The 25,711-nt window shown below is 36.9% G+C and overlaps 2 protein-coding genes across 7 annotated transcripts in view; both read left to right on the forward strand.

The window, feature by feature from the left end:
- Window positions 1–25,711, forward strand: part of LOC127477297 (craniofacial development protein 2-like) — a 208,712-nt gene that overhangs the window by 138,267 nt on the left and 44,734 nt on the right. The window lies entirely within an intron of this gene.
- Window positions 1–25,711, forward strand: part of TLE1 (TLE family member 1, transcriptional corepressor) — a 104,079-nt gene that overhangs the window by 36,451 nt on the left and 41,917 nt on the right. For 5 of the 6 annotated variants that reach the window (XM_051801401.1, XM_051801399.1, XM_051801400.1 and 2 more), the window contains 8 exons: window positions 6,652–6,856; window positions 7,599–7,615; window positions 15,209–15,325; window positions 18,187–18,240; window positions 19,829–19,981; window positions 20,787–20,931; window positions 21,644–21,834; window positions 23,267–23,343. In XM_051801401.1, the coding sequence (XP_051657361.1) occupies window positions 6,652–6,856; window positions 7,599–7,615; window positions 15,209–15,325; window positions 18,187–18,240; window positions 19,829–19,981; window positions 20,787–20,931; window positions 21,644–21,834; window positions 23,267–23,343 (959 nt within the window). Of the gene's footprint in view, window positions 1–6,651; window positions 6,857–7,598; window positions 7,616–9,439; window positions 9,631–15,208; window positions 15,326–18,186; window positions 18,241–19,828; window positions 19,982–20,786; window positions 20,932–21,643; window positions 21,835–23,266; window positions 23,344–25,711 lie in introns of those variants that run through there. The other variant, XM_051801404.1, reaches the window with a different exon arrangement.

A 25,711-nucleotide genomic window follows, 5' to 3' on the forward strand; every position in this document is an offset into this window, starting at 1 on the left:
CTGGAGCATCTTGCATATGAGGACAGGCTCAGAGAGCTGGGACTGTTTAACCATCTCTAGGCTCATTGTTGCGTGCTCTCCATTTTGTCCATGCATCTTGTACTGGGAAGCCCAGAACTGCACACTGTAATCCACGTGTGGCCTCAACAGTGATGAGTAGAGGGGAAGGATCCCCTTCCTCGACCCACTGGCAATACTTTGTGTAATGCAACCCAGGACGTCATTCACGTGCTTGGCCAGAAGGGCACATTGCTGGCTCATGAGCAAGTTGGTCTGCCAGAACCTTTTCTGCAAAGCTGCTTTCTAGCTGGGTGGACAGTATTTATGTATGGGATTGTTCTGGCTGGTGCAGGGTTTTGCACTTCCCCTTGTTGAACTTCATGAGATTCCTGTGAGTCCATTTTTCCACCCTCTGTGAATGGTAACACCTATCATAGAATGGTTTGGATTGGAAGAAACCTTTAAAGATGAAGTGCAACCCCCTGCCATGGGCAGGGACAGGTTCCACTAGACCAAGTTGCTCAAAACGCCATCCAGCCTGGCCTTGATGGGGCATCCAGTCTCACCACCCCCATAGTAAAAATTTTTGTCCTTATGTCCAATCTAAGCTTACCATGTTGCAGTGTAAAACCATTGCTCCTTGTCCTGCCGCTACACACCCTGGTAAAAAGTCTCTTTCCATTTTCTTATAGACTTAGTATATTGAAAGATCACAGTAAGGTGTCCCTGGAGCCTTCAGGCTGAACAACCCCAAATCTCTGCCTTTTTTTCTTAGGAAAGGTGTTCCAACCCTCTCAGATTACTTTTGTGGGCCTCTAGCAGGTCAGTGTCTTTCTTGCACTGTGAACCCCAGAGCTAAGCATGGTACTCCAGATAGGCATCTCGTGACAGGGGAGTCGAAGAATCACCCACTGGCCACAATGTTTCTCATGCAGCCCAGGATACAGTTGGCTTTCTGGGCTGCAGGTGCACGCTACTGGTATGTGTCCAATGGTTTATCTACTAGCACCCCCAAGTCCTTCTCAGCAGGGCTACACTCAACCTCTTCATCCTCCAGTCTGTACTGATGCTGGGAATTGCCCCAACTCAGATGCTGGACCTTGCACTTGGCCTTGTCGAACCTCTGAGATTCACATGGGCCCACTTCTCCAACCTGTCAAAGTTCACCTGGATGGTACTCCTTCCCTTAAATGAATCAAATGTACCACACAGCTTGGTGTCATCTGCAAATTTGCAGAGGATACACTGAGTCCCATTAGCTGTGTCACTGATGAATAGTGTTGGTCATACTATGGACTCCCTGAGGGACACCATTAGTTACTGGTTTCCACAGAGACATGGAGCCATTGACTCTTTGGATTGAGTCTCATTGACTCTTCAGATGCAGTCATCCAACCAGTTCTTCATACATATGTCCATCCCTCAATACTGTATCTCTCCAATCTAGCATCAAGAATTTTGTGAGGGACTATATCAAAGGCATTCCAGAAGTAATGAGTAGGTAGTATCCATTGCTGTTCCCATGTTCATGCATACAATCACTCTATTATAGAAGAATGTGAATATATTCTTAAGCAAGATTGCTTGTTTTGCTGCAATATGTTCTTCCCTGTAGCTGAAATACTTTTTGGAAAGTATGTACAGAAATTTAAATGCAAGTATTAATTAATGGCTTAGACTGTTTAATGAGTTTCCTCTTACCATATTTGACTGTTGGTAGTGTGGGTTGTGTGTGCAGGGTTTTTGTTTTTCTGGGATGAGACAGAAAACTAGATGCAACAGAAGCATAGTGTTATTTCCTTTTTTGGAAGGTTATGTTTGCAATGTTGGTTTTAAGAATATTTCTAAATAGTGAGGGAAAAGGTTATTCCTTGATCAACTACCTGTGTGTGCTCAGAGAGTGACCCTCTTATATTTGTTGGCTATAGATATTTGATGCAGGCTCTCACTTACTTCTGCTATTTAAGCAGGCAAATTAAAACCCTTAAGATTTCCCTTTGGGAAGGAAGAGAATATGGCAATGAAATTGAACACAGTAATACATGTTTCGCTCTCATGTCTTTCCGCCTGCTTGAGTTTCATGAAATCACATTTCTTCAGTTTTACAGAAGGTGACATGAAATAGTGTCTTTTACATTTTAGGTCTCTGAATGGCTTCTGTACTTGCTAGATATTTTTTCAGAACACATATATGGAGCTTGGGGAAATCTCTTGATTGTATTACTGGTGCTAGTGCTGATAAGATTTTGGAAACTTTTTCTTCTCTCAGGTGTTTATATAAAAGGATGCAAAAGAAGACAGCTATTGTAGTTTGGGACTATGCATAATGGTTTTTCCACTGTTCATTTGCAATCACATCTGAATTTTTGATTCAGTGCTTTTCAACAGATACTGAATAGTACATCACACATCTGTTCAAGAACAGAACGATGCTCTAACTGTTTAATCATAGGAATTCAAAACCATCTTTTTAAATAAAAAAGATGTTTAAGTAAAATTAGGTGTTTGTGACCTCAACAGAGCTAGTCTAATGTCGGGAGTGGGATTGTGGGACTACTGCTCTATCTTGATAAGCAAGGAGCCTAAAGAAGACCTGTCATTGTTTAATTATAGGAACTGTGTTTCATAAAGACATACTAACTCTTTATCTCTGCAAGTCTTTGCCAGAGATTGAAAACATAATTCCAAATTTTAAGTCCTGATTAAAGATCTCTTTATAGATGGACTTTGCCTAGAATGTTAGAAGTGAAAAGCTGTACTATCTTTGAAATTGTTAAGAGGTGCTTGCTCAGAGAAGCAAATGCTGTGGTTTTTAGATGTTGATTTTTGGGTCTTTATGGTTTGGTTATGGGGATACTAGGAAAAAAATCTGAGGCAATAAAACCTACATCTAGACAGTATAGTAATAGGAGTTTGTAATTCCTTTTCTCCCATTGCAAATATGAAGAACTTCTGGCTTTGCAGCAATATGATGGGTGAACTCATGATGTTTTTAAAATCACTGCTGTGGCTAATTATCTCAGTGCAGTCACTTAAGTATGCATCATTGCACACTCTTCTCTACCTTCCCACTTCCCTCTGAAAGTGGACACAGCCCTTGCTCTGCAAGTAATGATAATAATTGGTAGTAAGACAGACCTGCTACTCATCCTTTTTTGAGCACATTTCTTATGGCAGATGTTAGTTTTTAATTAACTGATAATGAACATGCCTAGTAGACCATGATACTGCTGCCAACTTACTCCGTTTTATATCTCACTGCTGCTTAGCTCTTAAAAGGTTACAGAGCAGGCATTAGTGTCTTTGAAGTGATGGGAAAGTGAATATACGCATAACATAATTGTTTCTAGGATCTACGATAGCAAATGTTTAGTTACTAAATATATCTGGTGAATGCTGCTGTTAGCCATCTCCCTGGTCTTTGGTTTCTTCCTTTGTGTGCGGCACATATTCCTTTTACTCCTTCTAGAAAGAGAATACAATATACTTTTAACAATTCAAGTTTTCTAAATAAAAAGAGTATGAACTTCTGGAAAGGATCATCTTTATGTGTTAGGGAGAACTGTAAACCTGTTATGAATAGATAATATATAAGCAGCAAATCAATATACTAAAGTCTTAAACAGCACCTCAGATAATAAACATAAGGTCCTAATATAGCGTCGGTGGCTTAAAAGACCATGATCAGAATTTCAGTCTTAAGTTGGTTTAATTTAGTGCCATATTTAAGGATCTCTGTACCATGTCCCTAAGTAACCATTTGCAAAGCTGCAAAGGTGTGCAGAGCAGCTTTGCGATGCACTTGCAGCTCTCATACTCTGTTCTATGCCTTACACTGGACAGTGCTCCCCACTGTCCCTGTGCAGTACTGTCAGAAAACACAGGACAGCCCTCCTCAGTATGCGCTTTCAGCTTAAAAATGTCTTACAGGGGATTAATCTGTTCCTCATTTTTTGGACTTTCAAAATGTTGGGTGTGTAGGCTACTAAGCAGAGCCAGGGAAATTATAGGTAATGTACCTGTAAGTATTTCTTAAACTGTTAACCTATGCTTCGTGAAATCAAGTGGAGTGACTTGTTTGCTAATTAAACCAAGTAAGAGATGCTCAGCTAAGAGGAATCTTCATACATTTCTTGAATAGTAGAAACAAGAATGGAAGCAATTTAACTTCTTTTCTCTGTTTCAACCTTCCCGTGCTCACACTAGCAAGAGAAGCTAATTTGAGCTCACTGTTGGAGAAAGGAAGAGGCTTTTCTCCACAAAACCAATTTTGAAGAAATAAATCACTTTTTATTCTCAGGCAATTGGTGCGCTACAACTAGGTAATTCAGGGTGTTAGTGCAGCTGGGGACAAGTAAGACCAGTGCCATGAATGCTGCACAGCACTGCTGATTCATTTTGTCTTATAGCTAAGTGCGGATGACTGACCTGGTTGAAGAGGACAATGAGAAAGGGGATGAGTAAGATATACCATCTCTGAGAGAGCCTACCAAAACACCAGGTTATCAGGTTACTGAGGAAATGTGCTAGAAACTACTAACGTCTTGATAAGTCTGTGAGAAGAGGGATATCTTCTTGTTCTTTAGATGCTGGATCAGAAAAACAAAATGAAAAAACCGAAACCCCTGCAGTCCTGTCAGACTTTACAGTGCTTTTTACTGATAACTCTTCAGTTAAATGAAACTTCATTAGCAATAGCTGCTTGATATTGTTGAAGGTCTACTGCGTTACTTGCTTAAAACAAATATAATTCTCAAAAATTCCTTCAAAATGTTATTTTTGGGTTGTTGTAAACACATTAAAATAGAAGAATAAGAACTACCTCTCTTTTACCTTTTTTTTTAAACATACTAAAAAGCTATTTAGTGGTGGTCAAATGTTTGTATTGCGGTGAAGACTAGCAAGGATTTTTATGCAGAACTTGAAAATAAATTTCTGATACGTGATGTGTGAGAGATTTGCTAAACATGTGGCTTTATAAAATTGACTAAACAGATTGTGGTAAATTTTAAGATCTGTCTTATATATCAAAATAAGTAAATGATGGCTGAATGACAGTTGGGACAGCAGAAGAGTGAAAGATAAGCAGGTCCAGTCCATAGTTCTTGAATGTCAGCTCCTGTGTCTTCATAATTTTACAAGCAGCCCAAGGCACGTCTTGGGATGCGGTTGTGAGAAATAAAAGTGTAGGAGTGCAGTAGTTATCTAAATAGTAATAAATAAGTTCATTCATATGCCAATAGATGTTGTGCAGGTGTTGTTGACAGTTGGTCTTGAAGAGTCTTCGGACATATAGAAGCAGATAAAATATTTCAATGTTATTTTGAGTTGAGGTTTTTTGTGGTAACTTGTGAAATATTGTGAGCTGTAGTCTAGGTGTGCTGTCGGTAGCTGTCAGCAGTACTGTAACAATTTTGCCGACTCTTACAGGATCAGTCACATTTACCTGGTCAAACTTGATGTCTGTCTGAGTTCATCCTGTTGAAACGTGTTTATCTGTCTTCTTTTTGATCCCATGAATTGTGCGGGATCTAGCTTTTTCCTGATGTTTACCTTCAGCAGAGGGATAGTGGAGAGTGGCCAAGTTGTACAGGTTTGTCCTGTCTTCTGTTCATATGCCGAGACACAAGGAAACAGGAAAGAGGCAGAAAATCTGTTTACCTGTAGCAGAGTAAACGAGAGCTATGACTAAGCTAAGGATGGTTTTGAAGCTTCATTTTCTAAAAAAAATTGTGCTGAGCATTTTGGACAAAATAAATGATAGCTGAACTTGGAAAACATTAATAAAACTGTAACAGTTTTAACTGGAAAATATATTAATATTTGAACTATGTGGAAGACATTCTATTATAAGAACTCTGTTTCTAAAATTGCTTACAGGTTATTTTGCCAGATTGGTTATAGGGTTGTATGTCCTTTCATTATGCTATTGATCTTGCGAGGTGCTTTTGAAACAGATGGAGGTATTTTAATTCATTAATACCATATTTCTTGTTGAGAATTCCATGACTTCGTTGATGGTCTCTGGAATACCTGGATTTTGAGCTCAAATCTGGTTCCTAAACACAATGTTAGGTCATGAATAATTCCCCCCCACACTTTCCTCCAAAAACCTTGGCTAGAATAAAATGAAAATTTAACTTCACTAAATATGAAATTAAGCAGTATCTTTTACACTTTTTAATATTCAAAACAGAAACATACTTGCTGTTTCCAAATTGCAGGAAGAGAAGGGTGGGAGTTTGAATCACTGTTGCCAGTGAAACTTTCTTCATTATTTTCCAGAGCAGTGATATGCCTTTCTATTGAAAGGGAAAAATATTTGGGCCTTCTGCTGCTGCTGCTCTTTGTCACCAATGACAGTGTGACAGGCAGTAGCTGCCCAAAACAACCCACAGTAGTTGAACTTATTCCTCAGGCTGCTAAATATGTACCCTGCTAGCCTTTTTGGGTAATGGGACGTGAACAGAGTTGTCCACAGACAGCATGATGTAATGCAGTATATATAATGTGGTGGGACAGAGGGAAGAGGCTAAATAAATATCAAAATCCATTATTGATTCTCAATAATTAACCAAACTTCTGCCTTATCCTTCCCAAACTATGTGCTATACGTTGTTCTTCTGGGGATGATGATACCACTGGGAACAGCAGCAGCAGTTGCAGGCTCAGCATCTCTCCCATGGCCACGGACCTCCGGTGCCTCTAACGCCGCATCCATCCGGACTTCAGCCTCCAGGAATCCCTCCACTTGGAAGCAGTGCTGGCCTTCTTGCCCTTTCTAGTGCTTTGGGTGGGCAGTCTCACTTGGCAATAAAAGATGACAAGAAGCATCATGATGCAGACCACCACAGAGGTGAGAGGCATGGCAGGCCTGATTAGGACATTGTCAGATTTGCACATTGCTGCAAATTATGAGCATCTCTAAAGAATTCAAGTTATATAGAATGAGAAAAAACTGTTGGCAAACTTTAAAATGTCTGCATATATACCACTGAAGGAAAATTCAGCTTGGAATTTTTCAGTATTTTAAAAGGGGATCACTAGGGGTCACCTGCTCTATACTTTGCAGGGCATTTTGACATCCTGGTAAATGCTTAGTTGTAATAGCAGTGGCCTGCACCATATTGTGAAAAACTGTTAAACTGCATAATGGGTAATTTTTTCAAGGAAAATAATATTGTCAAATGTGTGGGTGGGAAGGTAGGGGGAACAAGAAGTTAAATTTTGAAGTGAATGTATTCAAACTAAATACTTAGATAATTCCATCTGTTACTTTAGTTTCATAGGCTTAAATTCTAGTATTCAGTTAAATATTGGGCAAAATTGCACTTGACTAATTTTTGAAAAGAAAATAACTTATTCTGTCATGAAATAAAACTAGGCTTTGTGTATGGTTAAACTGTAATTCATGTTTACAAAATACTGTAATTTTCAGGAAATCACTGTATTAGGAATGTGCAATGACTTATAAATAAAAGCCATTTTAAAACTGTTTGCGGCTTGTGTTCTAATTTTTTTCCCCCTTTTTTATTTCTGTTCTTGCCTCTGTGTCTGAACGGGCATGTCTGTCCATTTCTTGGTTACTGCGGGAGCAGACAGAGAGCCAGGAACAGTAAGTACCAACATTCATGCTAATGTTTCCACATCTAGGAATGTAATAATCAGATGTTGCACTGTTTGTCTGTTTTGTTTTCCTTTTAGTAATTTTCATGATACTAGATGTATGTGTTTTCTGTTAAGATCTCTCTTGGTTTGTGCAGAACACCAAGTCATTTGTTAGATGGACCATATGGATGAGTTTTATTTTTGAGCAGAATGATTTTAGGCAAGCTTGAACTTTAGTTTGCTTATGGGCAGGTGGCAGGGGAGGGGAAAGATGCAAATGCAAATATAACATTAGTCAGAGTTAAGATATTTCGTCTAGGACTTTAAGGAATCAGAGTTGCAGAAAAGGTGAGAAATTTAAATTTGAGGATTTTAAACGTGTCATGGTGTTTGACCCTAGGAGTTTCTTTTACTGCATCAGTTTAAGCCATACTAATGTCTTTGCTGCTTATTTTGTGCTTCAGGAGTAACTTCTATAGCAATACTTTTTTCCCTGTATTAGAATTGGTCTAAGACAGTGTTATATGAAAAACCCTCTAAAGAACTATTTTGTTACAGCTTTTCGCACTGTTTTGCTTTGAGTGATATTGCTGTACTAGTCTGTTGAACCTGGGCATGTGCAACTTCCATGTCATTTGAAGTTACAAAGCTAATTCTGCTTGTTTATGTCCTAGGTGAATTTGGGCTCTGTTTTGTCCCTTTTCTAAATTAGAAAAGACAAGAAGAGGAAAAGTTATCTGCCAGTGTTAGGCTGATTTTTATTGCTGCTTTTTTAATATATATATTAGGCTTGCTTGACAGTTATTTACTGGAAACTATCTGCATATCCTTTGTGGCAGTCTTTTGGTTTTAGATTACTAAGCAAGAAGCATTCATTTCAGCTTACTTGATGTTATTAAAGACAGCATAACCCCAGAAATAATTTTAGCTGGGTTTTCATGAAGTCTCAGACTTATTAAGGACATATTCCTCTGTGTGGGGCATACTTCTTTGAATCGGGTTAGTTGACTGCAGGAATCTCATTAACTATTGTTAGGAGCTAAGGATGTTGCAGTGTGTGTCTGTGCATACATATGCACATGTGGTAGTGATGGCTTTGTGTTTTTATTTGGTTGTTAAATTTCCTGTGCTTACCCTGTTCCCTGTCATGTCCATCATGTAATTTGCTTTTTGAATTTAAAATCAGATGTTTCAGTGTTGTGAAATTTGAACTCTGAATTCATCTTATAGCTGAGAATAGTTCTTGCATGTGGAAGGAAAACTGTCAAAAATTTAATCTGGCTTTTGTTTGTGGGAGAGTTAATTGACTATAGATGTAAATTTTATTTAATTAAACTATGTAAATTTGTCACTGTAGTTACTTCTGTCTCCATATGTGTAACTCATGATTACTTGGTTATTATCTGAAGTAGGCGGGTTTTATGCTGGGTTTACCACTAAGTAACCTTTAAACAATCCGAGACTTTCTTTCATACAGGAATTTTGCCATGTTGATATATTGAGTTCATCCTAGTTTCTTTTTTGTCTCAGTGGAGGATAATACTTCATAACTAAATTAAATCTTAATAGCTGAATACAGGTGAACTTGAACTTAAAATTGTTTAAATACAATATTACATTAAAATCTTGGCTTAACAATGAATGATATCTTCAGTGAAAGAATCATAATTTAAAAGATGGTTAAGTTCAAGTCTGTGGCTAAAATGATGAGCTGGGAATTATTTGATCTTCAAACTTCTCTAATTCTCTTGTATTTTTAATGGATTTCTTTTTGAAATATATTTTTAACGATGATATGAAATTGGGCTCAAGTACACAAGGCATACCAGCAGGTCTGTTTGGTTATTATGTGTGGTTCCAACTAGCAGTAGGCTTTTATGTTTCAAATCACTTTATAACATCTGGGTCATCAAGATAAAACCAATTTGATTTTCAGAGTAACATTGTAAGAGTAATGGTGCTGCCAGAAATCCTGACAAAGGCATACTTTCATCATCCAAGACACCAAAACCCATGCCGTTTGTAAGTTACCTAAATTTACCATGATATTTGGTATTACTGTGCAGTTTTACAGTATGATTTCTATCAGATATGTCTAATGTGATGTTTTAGCAGTAGAAACTGACAGCTTTAAATGCACAAGTTTGAAAAATTGCAATTTAGCACATGTCTACTTGTTTTTAAATTGAGTTTTTGTGACATAACTGAGTTGAAGCATATTGTGGCATATTTGAACATATTTGGGATTATTTTTTTAAGTCTTCTTGTCTGGCTGCAGTTAACGAAGCCAGGCAAAGTAAGCAATTTTTGCAACTGAAGCTTGAAGTTTTGAGAGACAACAAAACAAAAGAATTTTGATGTCCACATTTTTTTCTTTAGGGAACATACTGGCAATGTTTTCCAAACTCATCATAGATGTTCATTTATCCCTCATCTTCCCACTGCTTTAGTATCCTTTTGGACAGCACAGAAATTCAAATATTCTGATACAATAAGTTGTATCAGTAATAATTTGTAGACAGTGAAATCTCATTGTGTGCTTGGGATTTATATGAAGTTTGTGCTTATCTTTTCGAAAACTTTGAGCTTGTTTTCTAAGACTTAGGAAGTATTCATAAATTTTTCAAGACCTTCTTTTCCTTCACTGTTGAGCATTGTTGCTACTGTTTTGTAAAGCAAACACTCTTTTCTTAGAGTAGAAAAATATTCTGTGCACTAAGCTCTCTGTCCTGTTCTTCCTCTCCGAGTCCTGGAGAACAGGAACATAAAAAATTGAATACTACTTTTTGGGTGATATTATGTGCAAGCTGTTTTGTGTTTTATTTCTTTTAAATGGGGGAGGAAAATCATAAAAGTTGCTATATGGAAATGTAGGTTACTCATAGCATAGCACAAATATGCTTCTTGCCCTTTGTGAAGAAAGTATAGATCCAAACCACAGATTAACTTCAACAGAGGTTGATCCTATATAAGAGCTATGGATTGCTCTGTTGCAGTTTAGTTTGTAGCTGATTGAAAGCAGCATGAGTGTCATGACAAAGGACCAAGGGATTCGGGGGTATCTGGTATAAATTTTTTGGATACCCTAATTCTAACAAACATTAGCTAGAAAATAATGAAATCAACAGAAGTCTTACTCCCTGTTAACATCTTCCGATTGTAAAATCAATATGGAGAGTGACTCAAATCCATTCAGGTTTCTAAAATTCATTGTTCCTAGTATGAACATACTAGTCTAAATATGACATAAAATGATGGTCAAAAAGAAGGTGAAGTCAGTAGCTTTCCATCACCACTAATTTACAACATCCTAACTTTATAAGTTAACTTTTGGGTTGTTGACATGTGTGTTTGCTATAAGCATATTCAACAAGTCAAAGTAAATGATTCTGTAGTAGAATAACTTTGAGCATAATCTTCTTGTGCCTTTCTGGGGACCGGTTAAGTCTGTCTTCCACCATCTACTCTATTCTTATCAGTGAGTCCTGGCAATAAGCAACTGACATTTTGGGGTGCAGGTGTTAGACTTGGTCCTGTTTTCCCTACGCGGCACGGGATTTTACCTGTTACTGTCTATATATACGTATCTGTAGATAGCACTTCTGTGGGTGGCAGCAGCAGAGATCCATTGCAATGGTTAAATAAATGCAGAGGCTTTTCTCAGCAATGTGGGCAAGCCCAAATTGTCACCTGAGTAACTGGCTGTGATGGCAGGTGGCTGCCTTTTACTTGGATGTGCAGTGGGTCATGGAATGACCAAGCACAGAGCGAGCCTGTGTCTGTGCATTGTCTTTGGGGGAAAGGATTATGAGAGTTGAGCCAGCACAAGAGAATATCGTAATTGGGACCAGGTGCAGAAATGTAATGCAAATACTGTTATTTAATGTCTGTAATGATCAGCATAAAGTAAATTGTCAGTTCTGTATGTACTAGTGAATTATCTGTGCTGTATTATAACTGGGGCTAAATGAGTTACTATGGGCTCTCAGCCTGTACCTCTGGCACATAGACTTGTGGTTTGGAAGTGGTTCCAATGGGGAACAGCGTGGCAGTCAAAGAAGTGCATTCTGAATAATGTGCATTATATTGCTGATAGGAAACCTGCCTTCTGTGCATCATGGCTAGTTTTTGCTTCACATTTGCCTGCTGGTGGTTTAGTGTTTAACTTTTGCTGGCAGCAGAGTTGTTTTAGAATCACAAGTTCCCTGTTATGTGTGTCCCTTATGCAGTCTGGTAACTGACAGAAAGCCGTGCTGCATTAGACTTTTTTTCTTCTTTCAGGACTTACTTGAAAAGGAGGGCTTCATGTGTATAAAGTGAATTATACACATGAAAAGGAAAACACTTAAAACGGTTTTGACCACTTGTTCTGATCTGAGGTTTACGATTTGCAGATATTGCATCGATAATCCCTAATAAATCAAATTTCTAGTATGAAAGCAAGGATTGTTCTCAGTTATGCATCTACTCGGTTGAAATTAAGACAAGATAAAAACTGGTGCCATGCAATTTCTCTTTAGGAAATTAGCTGTGTATGTATTTTTTTGCCCTCTTTGTACAAACTGATTTTTACTGAAGGTCAATTCCAGCTGAAAATTTCTGTAGTGGTATTCAAAAAAACTCATTATAGCCAAAATAAAAATTCTTCTCCTACTTTTAAAAATCAAAGTTAGTTGTTAGCAGACCTGGTAGAACAGCTTAACAGATTATTATTTTTTAAAGAGAAGATAAGGAGACTCTAATATTGTGAAGCCGTTGCTGCTGTCTTCTGGCTGGCTCTGTGTTTTATAGTGGACATACAGCAAATATAATCTCTGCCAGAGCTGAAATAAAGAAATGTGGCTTTTAGTATACTGTTCCCTGAACCATATTGTTACACGCGTAAGAGATATCACTAGCCCAAGGTTTGTATGATCATCTCTTTCTCAGTTCTTATTTGTATTTTCATTCACTTCCTTTCCTCAGTGTTCTGGATCTACCATATGCACTAATTAAAAAGATTCATATTTTTACATTGTTGAATGAAATGTTGCATAGTTGGTGATTTGAATAATGGTAATAGGTTACAGTAGCAAACTATTTTTCATCCAGTGTTATACTTTACCTGATTTTAGTCACAATTGTTAGAACTTCCTTGAATTCCTATGGGAAACAAAACAGGAACTTTTTAATTTTTGATTTTACTGGTAAATTTTGTCAGAACAACAGCACACCCATATTTGCAATTTCAGGTATAGCTATTGTGAAAGAAGCTGCTCTACAACAGCTTCTAGCATGGATGCTTTAAATTAATGTAGTAAGTTATAGAAAGGCAGTGTAAATATGACCATAGGGGATATGTTTTGCTAAATAGGCTTGTGATATGATTGCATGTTCATGTGAGACGCCATCAGTCTTTTGAAGAAAAACCAAATCTAATAATCTTTGCATTTAGGACACAGTGGGAGGTGGGAGTTCCTAGGTATGTTTCACAATTTTGAAATTCCACAAGATGAACAGTACAAAATATTGTCAGTATTGTCTAGGTAGACTTTACAGTAAAACAGAAAAAAAATTAGTTATTGTAGTTACACATACTGGTTGTCGAAATTTGCAAGCCATAACTCCCAAATAGGCAGCTAAATTTTTCCCAGCTGCTGTCCCTTTACTACCTTTCTGCTATTCACACCTTATTTTGGGAAATTAAAGCAAGGAACTGAGTTTATTCACTTTACTACATTTCTCTTGATCATTTATTCTAAACTCCGCAGTAGTAAAATAGATATTTTCAATTATTTTTGTTAGGGAAAGCATCCTTAAGTAATGGACTTTTCTCCTTAAGAGAAAAAACATCTCTGGTCAAGGGTGAATGGACAGATTGCTTCTTAAGGTGTTTCTACTGCTATAAACATGATGGATTCAATATTGTAATATTGAAAATGGGTTTTAAAGTTTTTCAAAGTAGTGAATCCCTGAGTTTGTGTGCACCTGGGAGGAGATAAGGGGTTAAATTCCGAGTGTATTTGTCAAGGCAATTAGTGCAATGATCAAACAAGCCCACCTTTTAGCTGCAAAACAATTCGTAAAGACATTATTTTGAGCTTCTTGATACTGAATTTCAATAGGCTCTCCTATATGCTTTATGCAAGCCCTTTGGCATTTGTTTAGGTTGAATGGTCATGAATAAAAGAGCTTAGAGTTGGCTTTAAAGTTCAGCGTCTGAATTAGGAGAAAAAGAGGATTCAGATTGCCTTATGTACCCTGTTTCAATTTCCTTCTCCTTGGGGCTAAACATTTGTGTCTGCACGAAACTACCCTGGTGTCTTCAGGTTTTAAAGGGGAAGCTATTCAGTGCACAGTTCACTGGCAATTAGTATATGTTTATGCTATATTAAGGGTAAATATCTCTGGCTCTTGAGTAGATCTTAATATTTCCTTTGAGGAAATATATATCTATATATCGATATATAGTGTATCAGGATATACTATACCGAAGTATATATCAGTATTAGGCTTTTCTCTTGGGAGAGTTACGTGTGTGTGTGTGTGTGTGTGTAAAAATGCTTATTTACTTATATATTTATGTGAGCATATCTTTATTTATCTAAGCATGTACTTAGCTTTTAGGATCTAGGCTTACCAGGTCTTTGTGAAAGGAGATTTTTTTTCTCAACTCATTCAGTATTGTTCACAGCATTAACACATCAGTGAACAAATTGCCCTCTTGCATATGCTAATCCTGCACTTAAAAGAACTCATTGTAACACGTTTTAATGCTTTAGCTGGAACAGAGATGGAGATGGGAATCCAAGGCATGTCAAATTGTCATGTGACTGAAAAATGTCTAAAATACTCTTTGGGTCAACAGTTTGTACTTAGCAAACTTAGCATGAAAGAAAGCAATCCATGTAGTTTGAGCAAAAGATTAGTCCTTTGTCTTTTGTGTGTGTGTTGGCCTCAGTTTTTCAGATCAAGTCTGATTAAACAACACTTTAGCCTTAATTTCACACTAGTAGTGAATGTTATGCTGGAAGTAAAAATATTTGATCTTTGTTTGGAATACATTTGTTGAAGGAATCCAATTGGAGTTCACCACGGCTAATAATTGATTACTGCATAACCTTATTCAGCAAATATTTGTTATTTTAAGCGTTAAAGGCAAGCTGCCATTTATTGTCTGTCCCTGCAGGTGTAGAAATACCAAAGCCTCATCAATTTATGATGGTCTAGAAGTGAGTCAATCAGATTATATTTAGTAATATCCTTTATTAGATGGAATCTGAATGTTAAAAAATTATAAAGTCATTGTTACTTGCTCATGAATAAACAGCAAGCCCACTTCTCCTAAACCGTAAATTCAGTTGAATTAATTAGTTAACTAGGTAATGAGTGACAAGTGAACTAAACTTTTGATAAGTTGAGCAATGAAAATCTAAGCTTCTTAAAATGTGTGAAGGTCTGTATGTTTGCCTGGAGGACTTTGATTTGAATTAAATTGAATGAAAGACTTAAGTGGGTATCACATTTCTAAAGCATCTATCACGTTCAGTTTGAGTTTTTAAGCATATGTGAAGGAATCTTAAAAGGAATTTTTAATTGATCTTGTTTTTTGTCTTTACAGAGTAATTCTCTGTTGGTCCCTGACAGTCTACGAAGCACAGATAAACGCAGGAATGGGCCTGAATATGCCAATGACATCAAAAAGAGAAAGGTGGATGATAAGGATTCCAGCCACTATGTAAGCAAATCTGTGTCAAAGAAATGATTAATTTATTTGCATATACTGTGCTTGTAAAAGAGCTGTGAAGAACAAGGAAGTGTGGAAATGTGTTTCTTATGGCAGTAGTAGTACGTGAATATATGTGCCAGAGAGATATTATTTGTGTTGTGGGAAAAGTAGACTCAGTAGTTTGGGATATTGTTAAGTGATACTCCTCAACAGGGAAAACTGAGCCAGGAGTAGTTGTTTGGGATTCACAAGTGTTTTGAAACTTGTCTTAGAGTTTGAGTTCCTTTTTGAACTGCTCTAAAACCTGAAGGTTTGTTTGAAATGGAGGATTTTGCATTTGAGGAGGTTTTAGTAAATTTTTTTGGTAACTAGCTATTACCACATTGAGTAATAATTACCATTGCAAATTGCATGTGTTATGAGGCTCTACCAAGTTACTAAAGTTTGCTTGTGGTTGATATGGTAGTTTCAGCAGAAAGCAAATTGAAATTAAAAGTTCATAGTTTTGTGTTCTGTATTTTTGACGAGCTTGCTTGCTCGTTGCTTAGTTTCAAAGAGACACTTCAGTACAACAGTGTAAGATATGTGAGCCTCAGAAGGGTCACACAGGCTTTCAATTTCAAGTCTAAAGTTGAGCCAAATCACAGGATGATAATTGAACAGGTTTAAGAGACTAGGACTGGTGTGAGAGAGTTCTGAAAAGTAGAACTTAAATCTAACAGAACATACTGTACTTTGACATAGCAATAATGTGGCAATTTTTCTGGGTTTTTTGATCCAGATAACTACTTCTTGGTCAGCGAAACCCAAGAGAAAATTATAAACTTTATTTCCTCAGTATTTGGTAATTTCTCTCCACTTGGAGAATATCTTTGAGCAGCTATTGGGTATGTTAGTGCTGTTACAATCTTGCAAGTTGTATTTGCACCACTTTCTAATAACACTGTTTTGATGGGTTTGGCAAACTTCCCCGTTTTACTCCCTCAACTTTGAGGGTTTGATATTCTATTGGCATTTTTCATTTTAAATATTTGAAGATTAACTGTTCTTAAGCTACATTTGATATAAAAAGAAAAGGAAGAAAAAGCTTGACTTGCTTGTTTTTCATGTATTTCTACTGAAAGGAGAGGGAGAGGATATTACTGCACTGTAGAAGTAGGGGTTTTTTAATCCATATTTTAAATGTGTTTCTGCCTGCTGCTTGTTTGAAATGGATTTTACGAATGAAGTCAGCTTCAAAATAAAGAATTGAACAATTTGAAAGTTCCAGATTCTAATCTTGAAGATTTTTTTTTTTTTTTTGAGGGTTCCCTAATTTTGCAAATAAAAAGCTGCTGGTTTTGAGCTCATTTTGTATGAAACCCTTGTAAGGACAATGTCAAAGGGGACGTAAATGAGTTGTAGGAATTGTTGCTTTTGGAAAAAGATGCAAAATTAATTTTTTTTCCTCTTTTTGACTTCTGACTAATTTTTATGTTAGGATCTGTGTAGTTTCAATGTGTGGGTTTATTAGTTAGGAGAATTTTCTGATATTAATAGCATTTTTAAGACATACCTTTGATTATCCCAGTAAATTTCTGTTTATCAAGATGATGAAGTCAGTGGAGTTCAGTTAAACATTGCTTGGTAGCTAATTTTGCCCTCCTTCAGAATGATATTTTTGGTGAACAACTGTCCCATCTACTGTTCTCCCACACTCTCAAATGTGTTCTTACCTATTCTAGCACTCTGGGTGCTTCCTACTTCTCAAGAGGTGTTGGATAGTTGGAGCTAAAGCTTTCTGCGTCTCTTAGTTGGATAGGTGCCTGAGTAGCAAACAGAGCAGTAATTCTGTCTCCAGTGGCACTCTGGGATCTCTAATATGTTTGTGGTATTTCTTGGAGCAAGATTCTGTTAAAACAGAAGGGTAGGGTTGAAATTTACCTGTTGGTTTGGGGTTCTTTTGAAAGGAAGAGATGGGGGACAGTTGAGCAATCTTGTATGTCTGATTTGTTTGCCTGGAAACTTTTTTACTAGAAGTACTTTTATTAGAAATGTCAAACTTGCCTCCACAAAAATTTAAAGTTTTGACATCACTTGACTTCTTTCTTTCTTTGGTTTTGAGTCAAGATTCACCTTCTGATTGAACCACCCTGTTGCACTCTGGGTATCACTAGACCACTGTGTATCACAGAATGTGTCTACTAGGGCATTCCAGCCTATATTGGAGATAGGAGGTACTTGAGTAACAGCAATCACGTGGCACTAGAGCAGCTCAGATGAACATAGGTCTAAGTGAAACAGTCAAAATGCTGCAGTAGAACATTTCTATTTAGGAATGTCCAAGTATTTTGGTTTTCTTAGGCAGAAGTGTTGAAATGCCTTAGCATTTCTGAAGCTTTTTCTTTCCCAGGACTTTCCATTTCAAAACTTACCTTTCTGGAAAAGGGGGAAAAATGCTCCTATCACTTGGAGAAGGATGATCCATCAAACATGCCAAAAAGCTCCCCTTTTCTGAGACTTTTTTAGGAATGCACAAGCAGTAATTTCTCTAAGATTAATACATGAGTGTATGAACAGAGTGCCTTTCTCTTTTATGAGCAGTGGTAACACTGTTTATGATGGTAATGAGGAGTTTTGGACCATCTGCAACTTGAACTGATGGTGACATCGTCATCTTTCAATTAGTACTACTTTATTTGGGATTTATTTTTAAAGCAGAAGTAAGGCGTTGTGTTTCTGTTTTCATGGTTCTCCCTATTGCTAATAAATTAATGAAAGGCTGGTTATTTTTTATTTAGGAAAAACAAAAAATGTCTGAATAGATGCATAATCTTTCTCTCTGGGCTCTTATTGTACTAATTGAAATGAACACTATTTATTTTTAATAGGACAGTGATGGGGACAAGAGTGACGATAACTTGGTTGTAGATGTATCCAATGAGGTAACTTTTTTCTTTTTCGTAGTCTTGATGTTTGCCCAACAGTTAAAGGAAAAGTGGGTTTAGATGCTAGAAGAAAAACAATCCTCTGTGTGGATATGTTAAAATATTCACAATATCTGCTTTCCTGCAGTTACTATGTCCTCCTCTGAGCTTTGTCTGGTTGCCTTCTCCGCTTTTCCTTCTGCTGCTTTGTCCAGGTCTGTTCACTCTGCAGTTAATGTTCTGAGGCTTCACAGCTACTCTATAATGTAGAGAGTTGTGTAAGATATGTGTGGAAGGCTGAGGTTTTCAAAACTACTGTCTTCAAATGTAAAAGGAAGACATCTAATGTTGTATTTAATAGTAGGACTGTTATTAAAAAGATTGCCTTAAAAATTGTTTGTATTTTAACATCCTCTGTTAAAGACAGCATTTTCCAGAAGCGTTTTTTTAGAATGAAGTCAGTCCATTCACAAGATCTTCCAGAGATTTTAGACACTTTCTTTTCTTCAGGGCAGAGATTTGGCAATGGCATCAAGGTGAGGGGATGGGTGTTCCCTTTTCTTCATCTTTTATTTTATACAACAAAGTGATGTAGGAAGTCGGAAGATGGTAGTGAGGTTCTTCAGCTCTGAGAAAAGCACAGGGAGAGGAGATGGTAGAGAATTGTCTTTAGCAGCTCCGAGTGCCCAAATTACAGCCAACTAGAAAAATAGGTATCAAACTAGTGATTTTAGTAATCCTTTCAGAAGCCCTGCTTACAATGAAACTGCTCAATAATTGGTCAGTAGACTTAGTGCCCTCTCGTGAGGTGTGCTTCCTACCTAATACTAATTTTATGAGCCAAAGGAGCCTGGAGAACCTGCAGGGCTCTGATAGCATTTCAGCTTGTGGGGCTGGGTATTTCACATTATAATAAATGCAGAGAGTACTTCTGGAACAGAGAAAAATAATCACCTGAGAGGTAATTTCAGTTTTTCCTGTAGATTTAAGTAGCAAGGCAATTGTAGTTGGTCTTTAGGAAAAACGTAGCTGATATTGTGGCATATAAAAATCCTCATACAGGCCATTCAGTTAAGAGTTGGACTTGATGATCCTTGTGGGTCTCTTCCAACTCGGAATATTCTGTGAAATCTGTGAAAGCATGCATCTTTATCTCTTCTTCTGAAGGTAGAGATTAGCAAGGTCTGTATTGCCTGAAAGAGATTATCAAAATGTTTGTCACTAGCAAAGTGTAGAGAATGTATGCAGAAAAACGGTATCAACTTACTGCAGTTACTTTTGGTCTCCCTTGTGCTTACGATACATTTTGTGCACTTGCTTTAGTTTGTTCTTAGGTATACTTAGATTGCAAGCTCTGTGCTAGGGAACAATTTATGATTACATGTAGTGTAAAATAAAACCAGATTGCTTGCTATATGATTTTACTTATGTCTCTAAATTGATGAAGGGATTTCAGCTTTTTTTCTGTAAAGATAGCAAAATGTTTTGTTATTTGAACTTACTGCTTAAATTCTCCTAGGATTTTTTTGTCATAGACTCGTTAGTGGTGTTTGTGTACCAAGGCATGACAGGGTTCTGTACGGTTCTTCCCTTCCAATTGTCTTAGGATCCTTCTTCCCCAAGGGCAAGTCCCACTCATTCACCCCGTGAAAATGGTGTAGATAAAACCCGCTTACTAAAGAAGGATGCCTCAAGCAGTCCAGCATCTACAGCCTCTTCAGGAAGTTCCACTTCCCTCAAATCCAAAGAAATGGGTCTGGTAGGTAGCTGTCTGTTGTCCAGATAAATATTCTTTCTTGTAAAATCTAACTCTGTTCTCTTGCAACTACTTGTGACACAAAGTACCTGGCATTAAACATTTGAAGCTGAAATCGATCATTGTTTTTCCAGTAGTATTATAGTATTACTCAGCTTTCCTTCTCATAATTTTCTGCTTTCTTTTGATTTCTTGTATTTGCTACATTTCTGTCAAAGGAGTTGCAAATTTATTACAAAATACAAGGGTTGCTTAAGCATTGTTTATTTTTTTTCTGGAGCTGTAGCTTATGGTTTAACATAGCCTGTATATAGTCACTAAGAAGTGCTCCAGATTTTTCGTAAACTCTTCCAAATAAGCAGTTATTCTATGAAAACTTTTTCCTGCAGTATCACTAATAATTTGATCAGATTATCTGTACCTTTTGTGTCATGTTTTTTTGATAATATCAATCGAGGTGGTATTTTGTTTTTGTACTTAGATTTGCTGTGTCCAATAATAATTGAGATATTAATGATTTCAAGCTAAAATAGTTTGGTAATGCATATGGTGTTGTCCTGAAAAATTTAGCTCAGGCATCTATTTTTTTATGTTAGTGGAAGAGGAAAGATATCTTTCTACATTTCTTATTTTAGTTTTGGCAGCATTTCTCTCTCACAAGTTAATGTAGTCATCATTGCGTAGATATATGAAAATTGGCTGAGGGACTAGGTAGTCGGTGCCCAGCATTCCAGTTCCTGTTGTGATAAATTGTGTAATATGGCCTAGATTAAAAATAATACTCTTTTAATTTGTTTAATGATACCAGCATGAAAAAGCCAGTACGCCTGTTCTGAAATCCAACACACCAACTCCTCGCGGTGATGTGCCAACCCCAGGCACTAGTGCAACTCCAGGACTTCGTCCAGGCCTTGGCAAACCTCCAACAATGGACCCTCTGGTTAACCAAGCTGGTAATCATTACCTCATGTGTTTTTATGGTTCCAAAATTAGTCGGTTTTTACATACATAGTTCTTTGTGACTGTTATAATGCAAATGTGTTGCATTATTCTTTTTATCAAGAGAGGGCTTAATGAGAAGCAGATGTTTGGATTATGAAGACTTTGAATATGTTTCTATCTTTTATTCTTCTTTGTTTACTTTCATCTTTATCTTTTTTGCAAATAATCTCTGGATTATTGGACTGAATGCAAAATAAAAAGACTTCTCAGAAGTTTCTGGTAGTTGTTCTGTGTGCAATCCCTTCTACAGTCTTTGAGTCTACTAGTATTTGCTGCAGTGCACAGCTTGACAAATGCTGGGCAAAGTTTACTTTTGCTATTCAGGCTGGTACACAAAGTTGGCTTCAGACATGAGCTTTGTAAACCGTGTCTGTCAGCTTTACTGCTTAATTTGTCAAAGAAGAGATTAATGTAAACAGGAGAATATTACAGGAATGGAAATAGGTAATGCTAGAAGAGACTGCTAGAAATCAGCAAGTTCAAACTTCAGTAGATGTTACACTAAGTAAAAAGAGCTGGTGGTTATTATTATGGCAATGTGTCTTGACAGTGTGTGTGTATGTAAGAGGGGAAGGTTAGGTATTGTAGGGGAAGAAAAGGACTGTTTTCTTCTCTGTATGCTGCCATATATAAATAAATGTACTTAATTTCATTATTCTCTAGCTGCAGGTTTGCGGACACCGTTGGCAGTACCAGGACCATACCCTGCTCCATTTGGAATGGTACCTCATGCTGGCATGAATGGGGAGTTAACTAGTCCAGGGGCAGCCTATGCCAGTCTGCACAATATGTCCCCGCAGATGAGTGCTGCTGCTGCTGCAGCTGCTGTGGTTGCCTATGGAAGATCTCCTATGGTAAGCCATACGTTGCATGCAATCTCTGTCATGTGAATTGTGGTTCACTGAGAAAATGCTTCATTTAGCACTGCTAAATTCCCAAGTTGTAACAGCACCAAAGGCTTTACAGCTTCACTGCGTTTCACTTTGCTGCGTGGCTGCAGAAACAAATTTGCACCTTGAAAACAAAGAATCTCTATGCATTAATGTGTATTTCCTTTTTTTATTCATCTTTATCAGTGATTTAACTGATGAGTAATGCCAAAAAAATATTTTGTGCTGTAAATGAAAAGATAGTTTTGCTAGCCACAAAGTATTTCATTGTAATTGTGTACTACATGAAGCTGTGCCTTTTTTTTGACGCACCACACTTGTGTTCCATACAGACATAACAAATTTTTCTTGAAGCATGCAAAAGCTTTTTTTATCTATGCCTCTGTCCCTGTATTTTATTCTTTTTTTTTTTGGAAATCAACCTATGAAGTTGATTGGTACCTATCTTGGAGCTCTTTGCTAAGGTGTGTTAAGAATAGTTGCTGTTGTGGATGTACTAAGTAAATGGAGCATAGTAGTTATACCTGCTGTCACACGGAATAATCTAGGGGCCTGATTCTGCAAACATGAGCTTGATGGCAGTTTTTATGCATAGACGAACTTACCTACTTGTAAATTTGCAAAATTGGATTTAAGCTTGTCATCTCATTATTGTAAGTATGACTACTTTTTTCAAACTGGTAAACAGGGCTTTTATGTGAAAATGTGGAAATTCTGAATAGCAGACACTCTCCTTTTAAAGCAGTAACGGTTTTTACTCAGATATAACATTCAGAAGAAAAATTGAAGTATTTTTCAGCCAGAATTTCTGCTTGGATTATTTAATGTGTGTACTTACTCAGGATATGAAAATGTGGTGGAATTGCAGTATGTAAAGAGAGCATAGTCTATTTAAGCTGTAGAAAATTTGTTTACATGCTACAATGGGAGAGATCTCTCAGCTAATGTGCCCACACAGAACAGTGTGGAGCCATGCACAGATCCTAGCTGGGGCTTAGAGCTGCTTTCCAGCACTTCAGTGTGCCAGCCTGGGTACATGCTAGCTCTCCCAGAGGTAAAGAGCACTAGGTGGCTTCATGCTGACATACCATGGACTCTAATTCCAGGGTTAACACAGGACTTTGATTCTCTACTAACACAAAGCTTCTTGTGTTATGCTCAGTGGTGTGAATGCATGATATATGTTACTGGTTTTCTCTTTGCATATGAATGCTTCTCAGAAGCATGCCCAGGAAAAATATCTTCGTTTTGCCCCCCAGTGAAGGGTCATGCACTTCTTTAATACTGTGGGTAAAAGGCACCTTTTGGTTAAATGCATAATATCTTGGGAATGAAGAAAAATGACTTGCTGAATGAGAAATTGCAAGTATGAGATTAATTCACTTTTCATTGTCAGGTTGGGTTTGATCCTCCTCCTCACATGAGAGTACCTGGAATTCCTCCAAATCTAGCAGGGATTCCTGGGGGAAAACCGTAAGTAACTTTTAAGATTTTGGTAACATCTACAAAATCTTGAGAGAATAAAATTATATTGTGTCACAGAACAAGAATTTCAAAGGGGATGGTGTCTGGTTGTTCTCAAGAGGTTATTTTAGTCTTTTCCTGGTAAAAGAAGCTTAAAGATTCTCAAATGGTACTTGTCATATCCCAGAACAGGTATGCATATACCTATTTCCAAGAAGGAGTTGCTGAAGGTATACTTTTAAGGTTTTTTTTTTTTTTTTTATTTCATCCTTTCTGGGGAAAGTTAGGGGGACTACAAACTGGTAGATGCTTGTAAAATGTGTTATATAAAAACATATTGAAACTAAACTTTACACTACACTGAGGATAAATGTGTAGTGCAAGCTTGCAGACTTTCTTGTCTGGCACCTGTTTTATCAGGCAAGAGAGTCTGCAACTGATGACAATGGGTGTCTGAAGCAGTTACTTAAGCAACAGATTACACACACCTTACATAATGGAGCAAGCTATTTAGAACTTTTGTATGAATGTACAGCTGGAGAGCAAAAGAATGATGAAGCAGTTGTGGAACAGGTGATGCATAGGTGTAGAATAGCTTTGACAACACATTCTTTTTATTTATAAATTTTAGTTATTGATGAAGCAGTTGTTAAATAAAATACTTCTGCAATGCTGTGGGTTATTGATGTTGCAGCAAAATAAATTCACCAGCATACACTAAATTTTTAGGTAATGTGGCTTTGATGTACCATTGAAACTAAACCTACCATATGCAGTAGACTCATGAGCATGTATGACCTGTTAAAATATGTGATTATTTTTTAGGTATTTCTGGATAAGTAGTCTGTGTAGGTACTAACAGAGCAAATTTGACTCAGCTGTTTATCTGGAGAGAATGAGGCAAAGAGAATTATAACAGGTTTTTCAACACTGTGTTAGAACATCTTTGTCTCCTCATGTTTGGCAGTCATTCCTGTCTTCTCTTTCAACAGGAAGTTGCAATTAGAGTAGTTTTCCTCTAGCCAGGTACTTATATAATTTTGAAACTCATATTTTGCACTTTCTGAGCTCAGTGTTCATGTTACATGTTTCTAATGTCTTATTTACCAATCTGTCTTGGTTTAATTTTTCCTTTTGCTGTTTCAGGAAAAATTAAAAAATTATTACTTGTAGGATACTGTCTGAGTTCCAAGACAGGCTGTGGTGAAAGTTATATGCTCACATGTTTTTGTCTGCTTTTATTTTAAACTCCTATTAATAACTAGGGATATGTTTTAATGTCAGTCTTGCAAACATCCTTAAAAGTGCACCAGATTACAGGCAAAAAGCTGTATATTCTTCTGATCTTTTCTTATAACAGTAGGAAAGCAGCAGACGTTATTTGGAAAGCCATCCTGAATGTGTTTTTGTTGTTACCCACCATGCTTCTGAGAACAGGCTTATCAATCTGTTGGCAGTGTGAAAAACCTGTTAAATCTTGGTTTTACTTAAAGTTGGTGGTATGTTGACAAGAATACTGGGGTGAGGGCTCAGTGAGTTGGTGTTATATATCAGATGGTGGTGTTTTTAAATTCAATGCAGTAAGGAGAAGGCTTTGTTCTCAAAACATTCTTTCATTAAGTGGCAGACTCATTCTTGCTGGCTTTAATGGAATTTGGCATACTTACATAAAATGCTTTTGAAGATGGCATAATCCAATGGCTGTAAGTTTTTACTTTTAAGTAAGTATATTCATAAGCTTTCAGTGACTTTTTTCATTATTAATGCCTGGAAATATTTTATATTGTAAGCTATCAAACCCTATTTTTCTGTAGCTGAGTTCTGGTTGTTACACTGTTCAAGACAAAAGGACAGTGCATGTCTGCTGCTGCACTTTGTATCCTGGTATTTCATAGTTAAGTGACTATCTGTGGAGTTTGGTTTTATGTATTTTTGGGGGTTTTTTCTTGGTCTTTTTTTTAAGACATCATACTTTAATTAGGCAGGAATTGTATGCATCAATTTGAATACTTGGAGTAGCTGGCAGATAGTTTAGTTTATTTGCTACATTCTTGAGTAGTGAATTAATTATTCTGAACTTTCCTCAGCATGTCAGATGATATTTGCTATATACTTATTTGGAAATTGGAGGTTTAAACTGAGAAACTGGGTTGTATGAATAAAACTTACTATGTTGCTGTGTATAGGAACTCTGCAGGTTCTCTGTGCTGCTTTGACACAGATGAAGAAAAGTCTTTGGATGCAGTAGAGAGAAGAATATTTCTGTTATTCAGAAATAATATAAGTGACAGTATACTGTTTCTCAGAACTCTTCTAAATAAAAGGCACAGAAGTTTGTCTTGTAGTTGTTCTTTTAATAATATTTATTTAATTACAA

The sequence above is a fragment of the Manacus candei genome, unplaced genomic scaffold (genome assembly GCF_025592945.1).
Source record: "Manacus candei isolate 608988 ecotype Guabito, Panama unplaced genomic scaffold, ASM2559294v1 h1tg000051l, whole genome shotgun sequence".
Lineage (NCBI taxonomy): Eukaryota > Metazoa > Chordata > Aves > Passeriformes > Pipridae > Manacus > Manacus candei.